The sequence below is a fragment of the Aethalodelphis obliquidens genome, unplaced genomic scaffold (assembly GCF_003676395.1).
Source record: "Aethalodelphis obliquidens isolate GAN/ISIS:26980383/991018 unplaced genomic scaffold, ASM367639v1 scaffold33, whole genome shotgun sequence".
In the NCBI taxonomy this organism is placed as follows: domain Eukaryota; kingdom Metazoa; phylum Chordata; class Mammalia; order Artiodactyla; family Delphinidae; genus Aethalodelphis; species Aethalodelphis obliquidens.
In genome coordinates this window covers 17,242,354-17,258,076 of record NW_020837977.1, presented here as the reverse complement: position 1 = coordinate 17,258,076, position 15,723 = coordinate 17,242,354, and the positions used below count along the sequence as shown (strand labels likewise).

General features: G+C 44.5%; 2 protein-coding genes across 6 annotated transcripts in view; one reads left to right on the top strand and one right to left on the bottom strand.

Moving 5' to 3' along the window:
• The window catches only part of TMEM68 (transmembrane protein 68), a 33,523-nt gene extending 29,316 nt beyond the window's left edge, over positions 1-4,207 (bottom strand). For 2 of the 5 annotated variants that reach the window (XM_027128076.1, XM_027128082.1), the window contains exon 1: positions 4,093-4,202. The gene's annotated coding sequence lies outside the window, so the exon portion shown is untranslated. The other 3 variants (XM_027128078.1, XM_027128080.1, XM_027128079.1) reach the window with 3 other exon arrangements.
• A 154-nt stretch (positions 4,208-4,361) lies between these two features.
• The window catches only part of TGS1 (trimethylguanosine synthase 1), a 37,087-nt gene continuing 25,725 nt past the window's right edge, over positions 4,362-15,723 (top strand). The window contains exons 1-6 of the mRNA XM_027128075.1: positions 4,362-4,581; positions 9,260-9,324; positions 11,052-11,224; positions 11,574-12,384; positions 14,532-14,649; positions 15,424-15,510. Coding sequence (XP_026983876.1) covers positions 4,478-4,581; positions 9,260-9,324; positions 11,052-11,224; positions 11,574-12,384; positions 14,532-14,649; positions 15,424-15,510 — 1,358 coding nt within the window. The 5' untranslated portion in view covers positions 4,362-4,477. The remainder of the gene's footprint in view (positions 4,582-9,259; positions 9,325-11,051; positions 11,225-11,573; positions 12,385-14,531; positions 14,650-15,423; positions 15,511-15,723) is intronic.

Below are 15,723 nucleotides of genomic sequence, written 5' to 3'. Positions count from 1 at the left end.
AGTAGGACTTAGATATACTACATTAGATGATGGAGACGCCATGGAGACAACATCCCTCAGGCAAGGGGGTAAGGAGAAGGCTGCTACGTTATACAGCGTGGTCTGGGAAGGCTTCTCTAAAAGGATGTTTGAGCAAAGACCTGAGGACGTGAGGAAGCAAACCGTGCGGGCATTTGGAAGAGAATTCCAGCTGAAAGAACGGTGAGTACAAAGGATGTGCACTTGGAGGGGTCAGCAAAGCAGTTGGGTTGAGGAAGAGGGGCGGGTCGGGGGGTGGGGCAGTCAGAAGTGGGGAGCACTGCAGAACTCTGTGGGCCAGCTTTCACCTAAGTGAGATGGAAAAGGCACCAGAAGGGTGGGTTCTAATGACTGCTGTGTTGAGAATACATTGCACAGGGAGCAAACAGGAAGTTATTGCAGTCACTGAGATGAGTGATGAACAGGTGTGCCAGCGTGCGGGCTGTAAGACATGATCAGCTTCTGGATGTATTCTGAGGATAAAGCCAACAGTATATGCTGGTGAATGCATGTAGAACGTGAGCGAGAGAAGTCCGATATGGCCTCACGGTGTCCAGGCAACATGGGTTTGTATCCTGGGAGGCTCTGCCACTTACTGTGTGACCCAGACAAGTTATGTAACATCAGTTTCTCCCTCTATAAAATGAGAATAACAACAGTACCTTCCTAATGAGACTGTCGTGAAAAAAGCTCAGAAGAGTGCCTCCCACCATAAAGGCACTAAACAAGTGTTACTCTCATCATCATCATCATCGTTAGCCTGCTTGTGAGAGGATGGACTTGCCAGAGAACAGGTTTAGACACCCCAGGAATTCCTGGCCATCAGGAATTCAGGTCTGAACACGTTAAGATTCTACTGGACATCCACGTGGAGATGGTCAGAAGGCAGCTGGACACAAGCAGAGTTTAGCAGGAAGGTCAGGGCTAAAGAAGTATACCCGAGATTCGGTGACATATAGACCAGTATTGAAAACCGTACAACTAAAGAAGGTCCCTTTAGGGAGTGAATATAAAATAAAAAAGTTTCCAAGACTGAGCCTTGGGGCATTCAACATTTTAGAAGCTGGGAAGCCAATGAGGAACCAGCATTCTCCTTCCGGGCGTGGCATCTTGGACGTCAAGGTAAGAAAGTGTTTCAGGAAAGGAGTCCTCAGCTGTTTCATGGGACACTCGGAGGTCAAGTAAGATAAAGATCATTGATCCTTGGATTTTACAACCCAGAGGCACCGACAAGCCCTGATAAGACCGGTTTTGATAGAGTGGGGATAAAAGTCAGGTGGAGAAAGTTCAAGAAAGAATGGGAGGGAATGAATTGGAAATAGCAAATACGGACAACTCTTCAGAGAATTACTGTTGCAAAAAGGAACAGAAAAACAGGTGGGTATCCAGAAAGGAATGTGGATCAAGTTTGTTGTCTTACGATGAACAAAAATACAGCAGCTTTTAACACCAGTGATGATGTATCAATGAGAGAACGAGAAATGGAAGATGCAAGGGAGATTACTGTTGAGGCCTAGGCCAGAGGGGATAGAATACAGTGTATAAAAAAGAAGATGCCCCAACAAGACTTACATCACTCGGTTTTTAATTCATTTACTCAATAAATATTTATCAAACAAGTATGTAGTTTGTGCTCGGCACTATTCTAAACACGGGGGATATGTCACTAAATAGATGGTTATGAGAAAACATATGTAAAAGCAGTTAGAATACTATGCCTAGCACACACTAGCCACCTAACCAATGCTGGCTAACTAAATACAGATGGATGTAAACTCTTTTCATCCAAATTTTGGACAAAAATGTGGACCAAGACAGTGTCCTAAAATCTGTCACTAGAGAACTATCAAAGGAATTTAAATAACAAGCTTTTGAATTGATAAAATACTTACTTATGATAAAATGGGAAAATGGCCTTAGAACTCAATGAATACAACCTCTTAATTTTGTGGAAAAGTTAAAAATAGAAAGCCAAGTTGACTTACCCAGTTACTAAATTAATTCAGTGAAAAACCAAGAGCCAAAATTAAAACCCAGTCCTCCTACTTCCTACTCTGATTTTCATTATACTTCAAGTCTCTCTCTCTCTCTCTCTCTCTCTAACAGAAAGGCTGAAAATATTAAGATTGCAATTTCTATCTTCCCTCTACTTCTGCCTGGCTCTTCTTCCCCTCCAATTTACCATAGGCTGTATGTGACTCTCTACCACTGTATTTTAATCCAATAAAAACTATAATTCTTAAAAGATGTTTTGGGGGAGATATAATATTTTAGTTACCAAAATTCTAGGTTATTTCCTAACCCCTCCCCCCCAAAAAATCTCCAGTGAAACAGTCCTATGCATCACATATTTTCCCATCTGGAATTCATGTAACTTGTAAGAAAAAGTTGACAAGCTGAAATATCAGCATGTTGATATTGATGGCAAGGAACATTTACAATAACTAACTTTATAGATGTTTAAAATCAGAATATTTCAAAAACTAATAAAACAGTATTTTTTTGTTTTGTTTTCTACAAAAACTTAAGGAAATAAATCTATTCCTTTTTTTTTTTAACCATTACTGGTACTTTTAGCACCATGTATGGCAGCAGATTCATTTCTTACTTTTAGTATGTGAGCCACATTGAGGATGCGCTGAAAATGCCAATTACAAGAAATACTCACTGAAATCCAAATTAATTTTCCATTTTCCTTTGTGCAGATTTAATAATGGTTCAACAGGGCTTTTGTACTCCGTTTTAGTGAGTACACTCTACTTCAAACCATCAATGAAAATGAAGTTTAATATTTCAGTTATGATATCTGGCAAACTCAACCATTTTATCTCTAAAGCAATATCTTTTGGATTTCAAGCTTCGAACTCTAGGTTCTGAGATGAATTACCTTTCGAGGTGGTTTTTTATGTTGTTGTTTTTTTTTTTTCAATCCTAGAATGTCCTTCGACTCCTAGCTAGAATCTTCCACTCTGTTTCATAATTATTGTTCCACCCTTATTTTCTTAACTAGCCTCATCCCCAAATGTTAACACAACCATACTGGTGTAACTGTGCAGCAGTCTTATCTTTCTGAGTCACTAACATGAGTAAGGCAGCAGCAAGGATGCGGGAATAAACATTTCATTTGAACATGAACCTTCTACTTCCACTCACCAGTAAATGCGGCCAAAATATTAGGGGCCATTATAAACGTCTGGATTTTATCTTAGCTCTTACATATTCTAAAGGAACGCCAAACCAACTCCAGCATCCATCGCACAAGCAAAGTCCTAAGTGCCCCGACAACCTTCAAGTTTGAACGTGCTTCAAGAGGAAACTGCCTGGGCGATCTCAACCAATGCCACGCACCAAACACTGATTGCTGTTTTCAAATCCAGCAGCGCTGCTCCCGTTTTCGACATCCTGGTTTGTGCACATGTATCCTTCGTATATCATCAGCAGCTGGAGGGCTGAGCCCTGTTTCACAGGCTGCAGACTCCGGAGACCGAAACAGTGCCAGGCGCCTCCAGAGTATGGACCTACCCGGACTATGACCAGCACAGGTGAGAGGTTGGATACCCACTTCGGTCCTTCCAGCAGTCCGAGGAAGCAGGTCCTACGAATCATTCCTATTTACAGATGCTCACAGCGAGGCCCAGGAGGGTTCCGTGGCCCGCCCGGGTCACACAGGTGGTATAAAGGGGCATCGACCAGGACCCCCGCCGGGACTGAAGGGTGTGGACGCGACCCCCTCCCCACGACCACCTTCGGCTTCACACAGTGGGCTCCATTCGCCTCCCTATCAGAGCGGCCCCGGGAAGCCCAGGGATCTGCAGGGACGGGGGAAGGCACCTGGCCCCGACCCAAATGGAGGCCGCACCCGCCGAACTGCAGTGTTTGGGGCTCGAGGGGAGATGCGGGCCGAGGTGAATGGGCTCGCTGTGACCCAGGCAGGGCCTTCCCTCCCGGCCACTCTGGGGAACCGAAGCCCGAGTCCTGCAGGAGGCCGGGGACTCCGCGCGGCCGCGGCGCCCCGGCCCCCGAGGCTGGCAGGGCGCCGAGGAGCGCGGGGAGGCCCAGGCGGGGACGACGCACCTCGGGCAGCAAGCAGAGGGGGCTCGGCTCGCCCTCACCCTGCAGCAGCGGCGGGAGCTCCTCGGTGGCTCACTCGGGGAAGCAGAGGCACTCGAACAGCCGTTCTCCCCGAGAGACCCGGAAGGAAAAAGCCAAGCGCCGGCTGCAGCCCGAGCAGCGTTGAATGTGACACCGCCCGTCGCCCCGTCCCTTCCTGTGTCCCCACCCCCGGAACCACTTCCGTCTGCGGCTTCTCTCGTGCTCCGGGGTGGAGTGCTCGTGGGTCCGTCCCTCCTCTGCAGCCGGGCGCGCCTCCAGTCCTGCCCTCGGTCCCCAGCAGCCGAACAGCGGCCGGGAGGCCTTCCCGCGCAATCTGCCGCGTGGCCGCCTCCTCTGAGGCGCTACGATGTACTGCGAGAAGTGGAGCTCCGTGGCGGAGATGTGTCTCTTCCTTGAAGACCTGCGGGAGGACTCCTGCATCCTCTGCCTCTGCTCCAGGGCGTTTGTGGAGTAAGTCGCACGCGGGCCTCTCGGCTTCCTGACCTGTAGGGGTTGGGGTGGCGATTGATCCCCGGGATCGGGGCCAGAGTGTCCGACCGTCGGGTACAGTGGTGCCTGAGAGAAAGGAAGAACCGTCCTCGGGCTTTACGGCGTGCTCGCCCACGGCCCTGAAGTGATGGAGTAAGTCTGCTCTGCGGGCTGTTAGGAGAGAATGTGGTGGCCCGTGTTTGTCATTTTACACTCGTCAACTGAGGGGACGGTCACAAGCTGCGGGGAAGTGAAATGAAAGCGATCTGGGATGTGATAGCACAGGGCGGAGGTTTGAAGATGAGTAACGTTTCTAGTTAACATCTTTTTTTAAACCTTAAGGTTTATTAAAGCACAAATGCACATAAATAGAACTTCTCATTACCCGGGAGAAAAGATTTAACTATAATCACATCAGTTTTTGAGCCGTGCTTATTTTTGGAAAATACTTGTTTCGGCTACAAATTGCGCTGCGTGGCAGACAGTTAGTGGGTAGGAAAGCACTGACTCAAGAATTGGATTTTAGGGATTTCTTAAAAAATATATATACATATATTAGGTGTGTGAGTTCCGCCACTTAATCCTTTTTTTTTTTTAATCTCTGAAACGGGTATATCTATCCTAATCCTCTCACTGGCTTATTGTTAGATCCAACTTGTGGAACTGAATTTTATGTGGTACTTTTAACATAGTTTATTTAGAATTATAGAATTAAGACAGAATTTAAGTTGGAAGGAATTCTTACTATTCGCCATGTGTTTTTGTGGAGTAATCGGCAAATTAATCCGGAAAAAAAATTAAGCGCTGTATTAAATTTAATGAAAAAATATTGTCGTCTGGGGACTTCCCTGGCCGTCCAGGAGTTAGGACTCTGCGCTTCCACTGCAGGGGGTTCGATCCCCGGTCAGGGAACTAAGATCTCGCAAGACACGGGGCTCAGCCAAAAAACAAAGGAACATACTGTCGTCTCTGTATTCATGCAGGCGTGTGTTCATTCAGCGAATTTTCTTTGTGCTCCGTCATGGTAGGTACTGGTTAGCACTGGGGTATCTGGCACAGCCCATCCCTACATCCTTAGTTTACTTTCTAGCAAAGGTGATCAATATTAAGACAGCCAGGTACGTAATTATTTGGTTAATTATAGTTGTAAGTACAAGATGGGAGAGAAGTGCCAGGTGCTCTTATAGCAAAAACCCAACCCTTTTGCCATGGATCACAGAGATTTCTTAGAGAAAGTAGCATTTGAAAAGTGGCCCAAAAGGTGAGTGGAAATAAACCGGGATATGTTTGAGTGGGCGGAAGCATTCCCATCCAAGCAGAACTCTGTAAAAAGCCTCAAGGGAGCAAAAGAAAGCCTGTGAAAGGGAAACAAAATGACTGGGAAAGAAAAATAGAAGATAGGGTTGGTGAGATACGCAGGGTCTAGACATGCAGGACTTTGTAGAGGGCAAGTTCAGATTTGCATCTCTGAAGATGCCTCTAGTAGCAGTGATGTGCGGGCCTAGAACGAATCTTGTGTACATACCAGCCAAGGCACATCCTTAGTTCTTAGCCTGCAGCCCATTTGAGTCTTGGTGCCGTCTTCATGAAGTCTCCTTCCCAAAAAAGAAAACGGGAGGGAATATAAGTTATAAAAAGTTGAGAAAAATACCTTACCTGTGGAAAACAATATGCAACTGGATTTCAATTAAAGCCGCTTTATTTAAAACACAATTGGGAGTTCCCTGACAGTCCAGTGGAACTCAGACTCAACACTTCCACTGCCGGCGCTGGGTTCAATCCCTGGTCGGGGAACTAAGATCGCGCAGCCAAAAACAACAACAAAAATAATTCAATTACCATATAAATCACCAGTTACGTTGCATTTAGTCTTTTTGAGCTAAAATGTGCATTCTTTTCATCACAGATAATTTCATACCTTTCTTAAAACTTGGAAGCTCTACTTCACTTTTTTAAACTACCTTCTAAGTTCAAAATAGATAAAGAGAAAAGAATGGCTTGGTCTTTTCCTTTAGATCAGTTACTGCTCAAAGTATAACCCTTTAGAACAAAAAGATCTTGGAGATACAGTCGTAGAATTGTCACCAGTAGTCACTGAAAAGTCCTTGGGAGTGGGAGACATGCTGGAAGCTCAGAGACTCGTGAGTATAACCCTGATTTTCTAGGTAGGGAAAAAGTCTGTTTCCAAACTCTAAGAACAATACATTTGATTGTTGGCCAACTTCAAATAGATTATTAAACTGAAAGTTCAGTACCATGTAGCAGAAAACAGAAAGTGAGCTTTAGCATAGGTGCCAAATAACTGCTCAGTAATTAAGAGATTATTTTCATACCTCCCCTCAAAGGCAGGAAATAGAACATAATATTGTAACTAATTTTTATTTTCTGAGGACATTACATTAACATACTGCCTTATGAGTTCAATAATTGGAGTAATAATTCTGTCTCATCTACACACTTAATTTTCTATACACTGTCTATATGAAGTGGACATATAATTACAGTGTTATAGGGCTGTTAAAAATAACCATTACAGGGCTTCCCTGGTGGCGCAGTGGTTGGGAGTCCGCCTGCCGATGCAGGGGACACAGGTTCGTGCCCCGGTCCGGGAAGATCCCACATGCCGTGGAGCGGCTGGGCCCGTGAGCCATGGCCGCTGAGCCTGCGCGTCCGGAGCCTATGCTCTGCAACAGGAGAGGCCACAACAGTGAGAGGCCCGCGTACCGCAAAAAAGAAAAAAATAAATAATAACTATTACAGGACTTCCCTGGGGGCGCAGTGGTTGAGAGTCCGCCTGCCAATGCAGGGGACACGGGTTCGAGCCCTGGTCCGGGAAGATCCCACATGCCGCGGAGCAGCTAAGCCCGTGTGCCACAACTACTGAGCCTGCGCTCTAGAGCCCGTGAGCCACAACTCATGAAGCCCGCGCGCCTAGAGCCCGTGCTCCGCAACAAGAGAAGCCACCGCAATGAGAAGCCCACGCACTGCAACGAAGAGTAGCCCGGTTCCTGTCTGAGCCAGCTACCTCGGAGGTTCCCAAAGAGCAGTTCAGTGTGTCCGTCACTCCTACGTTTGTCAGTTAGCGTTCTCTGTGGAGCACTTTCCCTTCTCTCCCCGTTGTTTGTTCACTCCCCTATTTCTATTAACATGGACTCTGGACTGTTAATTTATTAATGGATATATTGTTACTATCATCATTTATTTTGGTGTTCCTTTCGTCTCAGATGGCCGGTGGGAGCCCCTTGAACTGACTCCTGAATCCTTTCGATGGGTCCCTGGCATTCTTTGAGCCCTTCCTAACCTTCCGGCACAATAATATAATTTTACAGCCTGCGCTCCAGCATGGACGTGCCATTTCTCCAAGGTGCCCTGGTCCCTTTGAGTGGAGAGCAGTGTTTAGAAACTAAGACTTGGGTCATCGTTGTGCTCATTGCTGCTGGGTGTTCAGTGCTTCTCCACCCTGGGCAGACACAGCTAGGCAGGCTACAAGCGCATTTCACGTACATACACAAAGGTGTGTGTTGGAGAATCTTGGCTGTCATTATCCTCAGTGCATTTACTTATTTGCTCGGTGTAACCAATCTTGCAACCATATTGACCCTCTTCTCCATCTGACACCTTCATGCCCATACCCTTGGGCACTAGCGGGCACACCGTCGATGCCCTTCTGTGGCTGCCCCCACGCCCCAGGCTTCAAGTTGCTGGGGGTCCGTGGGCATGCTGCCAGAGCACATCTGCACTTCATCCCCTCCCCCGTTCACTGTCCTGCTAAGTCACCACCTATGTTACGTTTTATAAAGTGTCAAAAGATAAATAAATGGGGGATATGAGATATATCAAGTACACAAGAATTTTGTTTTGTTCAATTTGTTGTTGCTCCCATTAGAAGAGTGGTAGTAGCTATTACTTGCAGATGGCCTTGTTATGGCAGTTATGGTGGAGTTTATTACAGCTTAATTTACCGGTAGGAAGATAATAGCAAAATTCCCCCCCTTCCCTTTATTTTAAGTGTTCTGTTAGGTTTATTTTGCTTATGAAATTCTTATCTTAGTAAAGAAAAAATTTAGAAGTAGATACGTAAAGAAAAGTTCAACTATTCACTTTTTAAAACTCTGAGACTGAATTGTTTTATTTCGATTTATGTTTCGGTTTAATAAAATAAGAACTTAATTTTATGTTAGTCCCCAAAACAACCTTAGCTCAGACCATGAATATCTTATCTACTAGGCAGTGGATAATTTGGCCTATTTGCAAATGGACTAGGGTCTGCGTGTCTAAAGGTGTAAGATAAATCTTTTCACGTTTATGCTCACTTTCTACAGCAAATTGAGAGAATATTTCACTGTTTGTATATCACAAGGAGGATCAGATTCTTTCCCCAGTATCCAGAGCTGCCACTTAATTTTAATAAATTAGTAGTTATCATTATTGCGTGCTTTGCATGTGATATATACCCAATGCTTTATGTGTGCAGTCAGTCCTTATTAGAACCCTGTGAGGTATGTATCATTACCTCTATATTACAGATAAGAAGAATGTATTAGCAGATAGCTTTTCTGTTTTTTAACCTTTTTATTAATCTATGCTGCCTTAAGCTTGTTTTTTCACTAAGTTTATAGTTTAATTTTTTTCAATATTGACTGTTTAATTTGCTTCACAGAGATCGGAAATTGTGCAATTTGGGATTAAAAGGCTACTACGTTAAAGACGATGGCAACAGTTCAGGTAATACAGTATGAAGCTACATAGCCCTTTTTTTGCTAAAACTAACCATGGTACTGTACAGAGGAGAGGCGGGAGCAAAGCAAGGAAATCACTTGCCTGGCCGTAGTTTGTGCAGCTGCCTTACTTGGGAGAGCTTTCTGGGCTGCTCGTGTGTGGCGGTTAAGCCCCGTCTCCTCAGGTCGGAGTTCCCTGGCCCTGGCTTAGGTTTTGGCTTGTTCGGGGAGGCCACCGAGGTATCAGAGCCACCCCGTGCTAACGGCCTCCTCGCTTAAATACTTCAACAGTTTTATATGTAAACCATTCAGGATAAACTCCAAGTGAACAGCCACAGCCTTTTGGCTGAAGTAAAGAGGCCACAATCTGGATTAACTTTCCCAAATAACCTACGCTTTGAGCCTCACCTAGTTACCTGAAAACCATCTTGGTCTCTGTCAGACTTCCCTCTCCGGGCCCCATTTGTCCTTTCCACGCAGATCTTTCATGTTTCTCCGGACACGGGGAAAACTGCGGCCCAAGGTGTAGGCTAAAATCAGCACAAGTACCGTGTCACGTTACCCTCGAAGACCCCCGCCTCTCACAATGGTGGAGCAAATCTCTACGTCTTCACTTACACACTGGATGAAACGTTTGGTTGCATTTCAGTGTTACATTGTACAAATAAGATTTCTCTAGACCCTGGGGCCCCACCTAACATAGGAACACATACACACCACGAGAGGGGCACCAAGGTGAGCCGATTCATATTCCCTGCTCTGCTCTCTGCTGAGCTTTCCCAAGTTCATTCAGTGGAATCGCCTTCATTATTTAGATAGGTGTCTTTTTCCCCTCTTTCTTTTAATAGAATTTGTGCACTTAAGATCTCTTTTTCTCAGTCTCCATCTTTGCAGTGGGAAGATTCCCTGTTCTGTTGCCTAAGATCATGTAGCTGGAGTGCAGCTCAGCCCTAGTTGAGTATGCTAATATATAAAGTGTTCGTCTCCCATTTTAAAATAGAGCATTTGGATGGCATTTGGCCAATTAGTGGTATGATCTACTTTTAGATACCACATTAGGATAAAGTAAAACTTGTTTTGTTATGATAAAGCAGGTTTTCTCTAAGACCTACAATCAGAGAGCTTGAAAGGATCTTCCAGTTCAGTGGATTTCAGACTTTTAACAGCAGAACGTTTTCATTAAATGAACTTCCCCACAGAGTCCCAGGGTGTAAATCCAGTCATGACTGAAGTACCTGTGGAGGGCCTGAAGACCTACCTCTCATCTCCCGTGTTAATAGCTCCTAAAATAACTCCACGGGTCATCATTTTAAATCCACTGATCGAGTGCAGCAGTGCTGCAGATGGGGAATGCGGAAATGTAGACATTTTCCCCGGGGCTGCCCTGCTGTGTTCCCTCGTGTGTCCTCAGTACTGTGCCCAGTACCCAGCGAGAGGAGGTGCTCCGCGGAGGGAGCTGAGGGAGCAGTTGGGTGGACAGCGGCCAGCAGAGCCAGACTAGGGCTTGTTCTTGGTTCTTAGTTGGCTGTTTTCTCACAAGTCCATATTCCCATCAGTTCCTTTGTTTTTCCTTTTATTTTTCTTCCCCTTAAAAACTCACATTGACACACCTTTACTTCGTGCAAGTCATGTAATAACTTTGGGTCTCAGGTTCCTTTTCATTAAGATGAGGGTGATGAAAGCTGCGTCTAAATTTTCTCTGAAACTAAGCTAAAGTAACAGTGCTGTGTGTAGGAGAGCAAGCTGCAGAAGAGGAAGAGGGCGGTCGTTCCCAGGGCGCTGCAGAGTCCTGTGACAGCAAAGACGTAGGCCCAGATGAAAGTGAACTTGATTCTGAGGCTGAACTCATGAGAAGCATGGGACTGCCACTGCAGTTTGGTAGTGTGTCTGCACATAAGAATTTTGAGGTAAGTATTAGTTTACTTTGCTTGTTTCTGTTTCTTAGTTTTCTTCGTAAAATATCACGTGGAATCTTTTTATCCCAAATCTAATGCATTCATGAATCAGGGCACTTCACCTCTTCTTAAATATACATACATATTTATAAGTTAACGAAAACTGCAAGTTGTGATATGTCCCGTGTGTGGTTGTTCCTCCTCTTGGAAACGTAGATAGTAAGATTCACTTGTTGGTGTAACTGAAACCCAGGTTGGGGGGTTGAGGGTATTCTGTTTAATTTAATGTCAAAATAGATTTAGATTCTACCTCTTCTAGTTTCTGAAGTGTAATTTATATTCAAGTTATTGACCTTTGTAGGCATCTATGAATACTAGAAACAAAGTTAAAAGAAAAAAGAAAAAGAAAAAGCATCAGAAGAAGTACTTGGATGAAATTAAGCGAGAATCTTGGAGACGAGAATGTGAGGAAGGTGACATTTTGGCCTCAGATGATCCATCTTCATCTGAGAATGAGAACACCAGGAGGTATGAACTTCAAACCAAAAAAGACATTGACGGTGAGAATCTTCCTGCTGAAAATACGTTACCTCCAAAGCTGGAAATTACAGAGCTCTGGGAGAAGTACTGGAAGGAATACGGGGGGGAACTGCTGTGGCAAAGCTGGCAAGAAAAGCATGCAGGTCAGACGCCGTGCTCCGAGCCCTGGAACGTCCCTAATACAAAGGCAGAATGGGAGCAGCATTATAGCCAGCTGTACTGGTATTATTTGGAACAGTTTCAGTACTGGGAAGCTCAGGGTTGGACTTTTGAAGCTTCACAAAGCTGTGATACAGATACTTGTGGGTCTAAAACAGAAGTTGACAACAAGAAAGACGAAAATCGCACGAAAGCAGATGAACTTTCTTCTGCATCTTCATCAGTGGGTAGCGAAAACTCTAGTTCAGGTGATAAAGATCATAATGAAATTCTTGATGGACTTAGTAATATAAGCCTGAATTCAGAGGAAGTAGAACAGAGCCCATTAGATCCCTCTGTGAGTTGTGACGGACATCAGTGTGAAGTGAACAGCAGAAGAGAATGCCCTGCTTCGGGCCAAAGTGAACCATGTAATGGAGGAACCAAGGAAAGCGGCTTGTCTGGGAACAGAAGCACAAGCCAACCAGCTCAGGGTAAGATTGGCCAAGATTTATCCTGCTGAGTAATGGTTGCCAAAATTAGTCTGTTTAGCAAAACAGCCAACACTAATCCTTTATGGTAGAGTTAAATAATGCCAGCTACATTTTATGTAATCGTGAAATGATCTAATCCATCGTACTTTTATGTCACAAGTTATTATCCTTTTATGTAAGTAAAAAGAATATTTGCATAGGGTTCTCAAAAGTATCACTCGTTCCTCTTGCACCTTGGTGGCCAGTGAATTACAACTTGGAAATCCATTAAGAAATCTAGTTTTAGAGTGAGCTTGGAATGTCCAAGTTTCTCTGGAACAACTAAGTTTATAGGAGACGTGCTAAAGAGTAGCTGTGAGCGTACATTTGCTGTTAGGCAAATCTGAATGGGGGTTGTGTCTGGAATTCGTTCGGACAAGTGAAGTCTTGCTCTATAGAGAGTCTCAACAGGGCATAAGATTATTTTGTAACTGAACGGATTGATTTCAGGATTCTCATAAAATATCCAGGATGAGGAACTTGGTTGACTCCTGCCTGAGTGATTAAGAAATAATTGTTGAGCAGACTGGTGCCACTGTCGGGACTAAAGAAAGCCAGTGAGAGGTGTGCTAGGAGAAGCTAGAGTAGGCAGATAAGAAGGCTTTTGTGAGGAGAAGGGGACCATCAACTGGTGCAGCAGAAAAGTGGGAGAGGAGGACGTTTTTATAACCTGAACTCCTGAAACCCACTGACTTGTTGTCTTGGCATCCTTGATGTTTGGTGCTGGAAAAGTCTGGTTCATAGCAACTTTCTTCTCAGCCTTATTCATATATATAAAGCAAAAGGTTTCGGCTTTTTACTTAACAAGTGGGTTTGCTTTGCTCCTCTCAGGTCACTGACCTTACTTCATCCTACAGTGTCCTTTAGAGAGTTACTAATGAGCTTCTCTGTCCTCTTACAATGGAACTTACTTCAGTATGGCGTTCTCATTCCTTTCTATTTTGCTGTTATTTTCATCCTTTTTTAATGTGGGTATTTTATGTTAGTCTTTTGATAAGTCCTGTTCTTATTTTGACCAGAAACCTTGGAGTGCGTATGTTGGTCAGTAAGTGCTTCCTGTCCCTCCTGTTGATCACGTCCCTTAGCTTCCTTTGTTAGACACAGTAAACCTCACAGTCTCTGCCTTCGTGTTGCCTGTTTTCTCAGGCGTGTGTATAGACTGCTCCCGTTGCGTGTTCCCGTAGTGAGGTGTGTAATTAGACGTTTCTGCAGTTGGCTCCAATGTGACCGCCCTCGGGATCAATTTGAGAATTCCAGGCTTTCATTTGTTTTGGATCCTCCTTGAGACCAAAACGTAAGGCATACACTGCATCTCCCCATACGTACGTGTTCCACTGTTTGCGGCTGGGGTCTCCTGAAATAGCCTGTCCTTGCACACTAGAGCTCCCGCTGTCTCCAGGGTAGACCCCTCTCCACTTCTGGTCCCACCCAGCCACCTGGCTCCAGTCCGAAGGAATACAGAACACAGACACGTGCCTCAGCGGAGCCACCGCAGGTTATAATCACTCTTTGTAAATGGTGGTGTTTGTCTTTCTGTTACTTCCATTATTACTTTAAGAGCTATATTAGAGGCAGTTATATGTATTTGCTTCTTAATAAAGAGAAGTTATTTTTAATCAAATGTGATCATGCCATTTTTAGAGTCATTTAGATTAGAATCCCATCAAAATGTGGTAGCTAACAGCTATCACAGAGGTAACTTTGTGGATTAATTTGTATAGATTTAGACAGCTGTGAGGAAAAAGTAGTTTTATAGTTCACTTTTTTTTTTTTTTTTTTGGCCGCACCTCAATGCTTGAGGGATCTTAATTCCCCAACCAGGGATCGAACCCGGACCACAGCAGTGAAGGCATGAAAGCTCCGAGTCTTAACCACTAGACCACCGGGGAATTCCCTGTAGTCCACTTTCTAAGTAGTTAGGTCATGGAAACTTTTAGACCTGAATAGACCGAGCTGCACACTCTGCACATGGATGCGTGGAATAGATAGATGTGGTCTAGCATCAGTTCATTGCAGGAGAGGCCCCGGCGTACTTTGATTGCCTTTGCAAATGACAAGAGTTGTCAAACCAAGGGCGGAAATCAACTGCAGTACCTCTACCTCTTTAGATTCACAAGAGTCATCAGAAGCAAACACAGTCAAAGACAGCCCACGCCTCATCGGCACTGATGGAGATGAGAGTGGCGAAGATCCGCCTGAGCAGAAGCCAAGCAAACTCAAGCGGAGGCAAGTCTCACACTGCGTCTCTGTGCAGAACGTGTCAGCAAGCGTTAGAGGCTCAGTAGCTTAGTACATAAAAGCGGGCCTCTGCCGTGTGCCTTCCAAACGGTATATGTTGCTTGTTAACGCCTCTGGTTCCTACTAGTCCCTAGAGGCAGAGGCTCTGTGTGCACTGATATTCTTGGGCCCTTGTACGTTCTTGTGGGTCCTCCATAAACGTTCAGTGAGCTTAACGTAATTTGCAAGAGTTACTTCTCATCGTTTGCATTTGTTGCTGTTGCCCAGGTAGTAGGGATCACTAGAAGGTATCCCCCAAAGGTGGGGATTACTGAGTTACTTATATCACAACCTTCTTAACAATATTTTCTCTTTTGTAATTTTCTTGGTTGGGTTGATACTTCTCAAATGTTTCCTTGTTTGTTTTTAAGGAAAACCTCTAGAGATATCACCTAGGAGATTAGTTAAGGCTGCAGGTTAACTGGTGTTTTCCCGAAAGAAAAGGGGGAAATTTATATTTGTTCAGGAATAGAGATACTACTTGACGTGGTTTAAGATTTGAGCGCTTATTACTGTGTCCCGGACACTGCTAGGGAATTTATCTCATTTGCAAAATCCTGATTCAAGTACTCTTCTTCCTGTCTTCCTGGGTTGTGACCTGTGGTTGATTGTTGTGGTGGGAAAGTCTGCATGGGTTGACTGTATGTACCTTTTAATACTTGCCTGAACTGGTGGGCTCTGGAGATAATGACTTACCACTGTTGGCTTTGTTTATCTGTTTAGCCATGAACTGGACATCAATGAAAACCCAGATTCAGACTTTGATGTCGACGGTTCCCTTCTAGGATTCAAGCACGGCTCAGGACAAAAGTAATTTTCCATAAATGCCATTGTCGTCCAGAAATCTTAACCACTTCAGCTATCCTAAAGCTCTCTGATATTCAGATAGCGAATAATGGTGATGTATTTCATAACATTTGAGGTGTTACAATTAAAACACTAACCTCTCTTGCTAGTAAGAATTGTAGAGCTATCACTGTACATTTGATATATTCACATGTATTAGCTCAGTTGCACTTCATA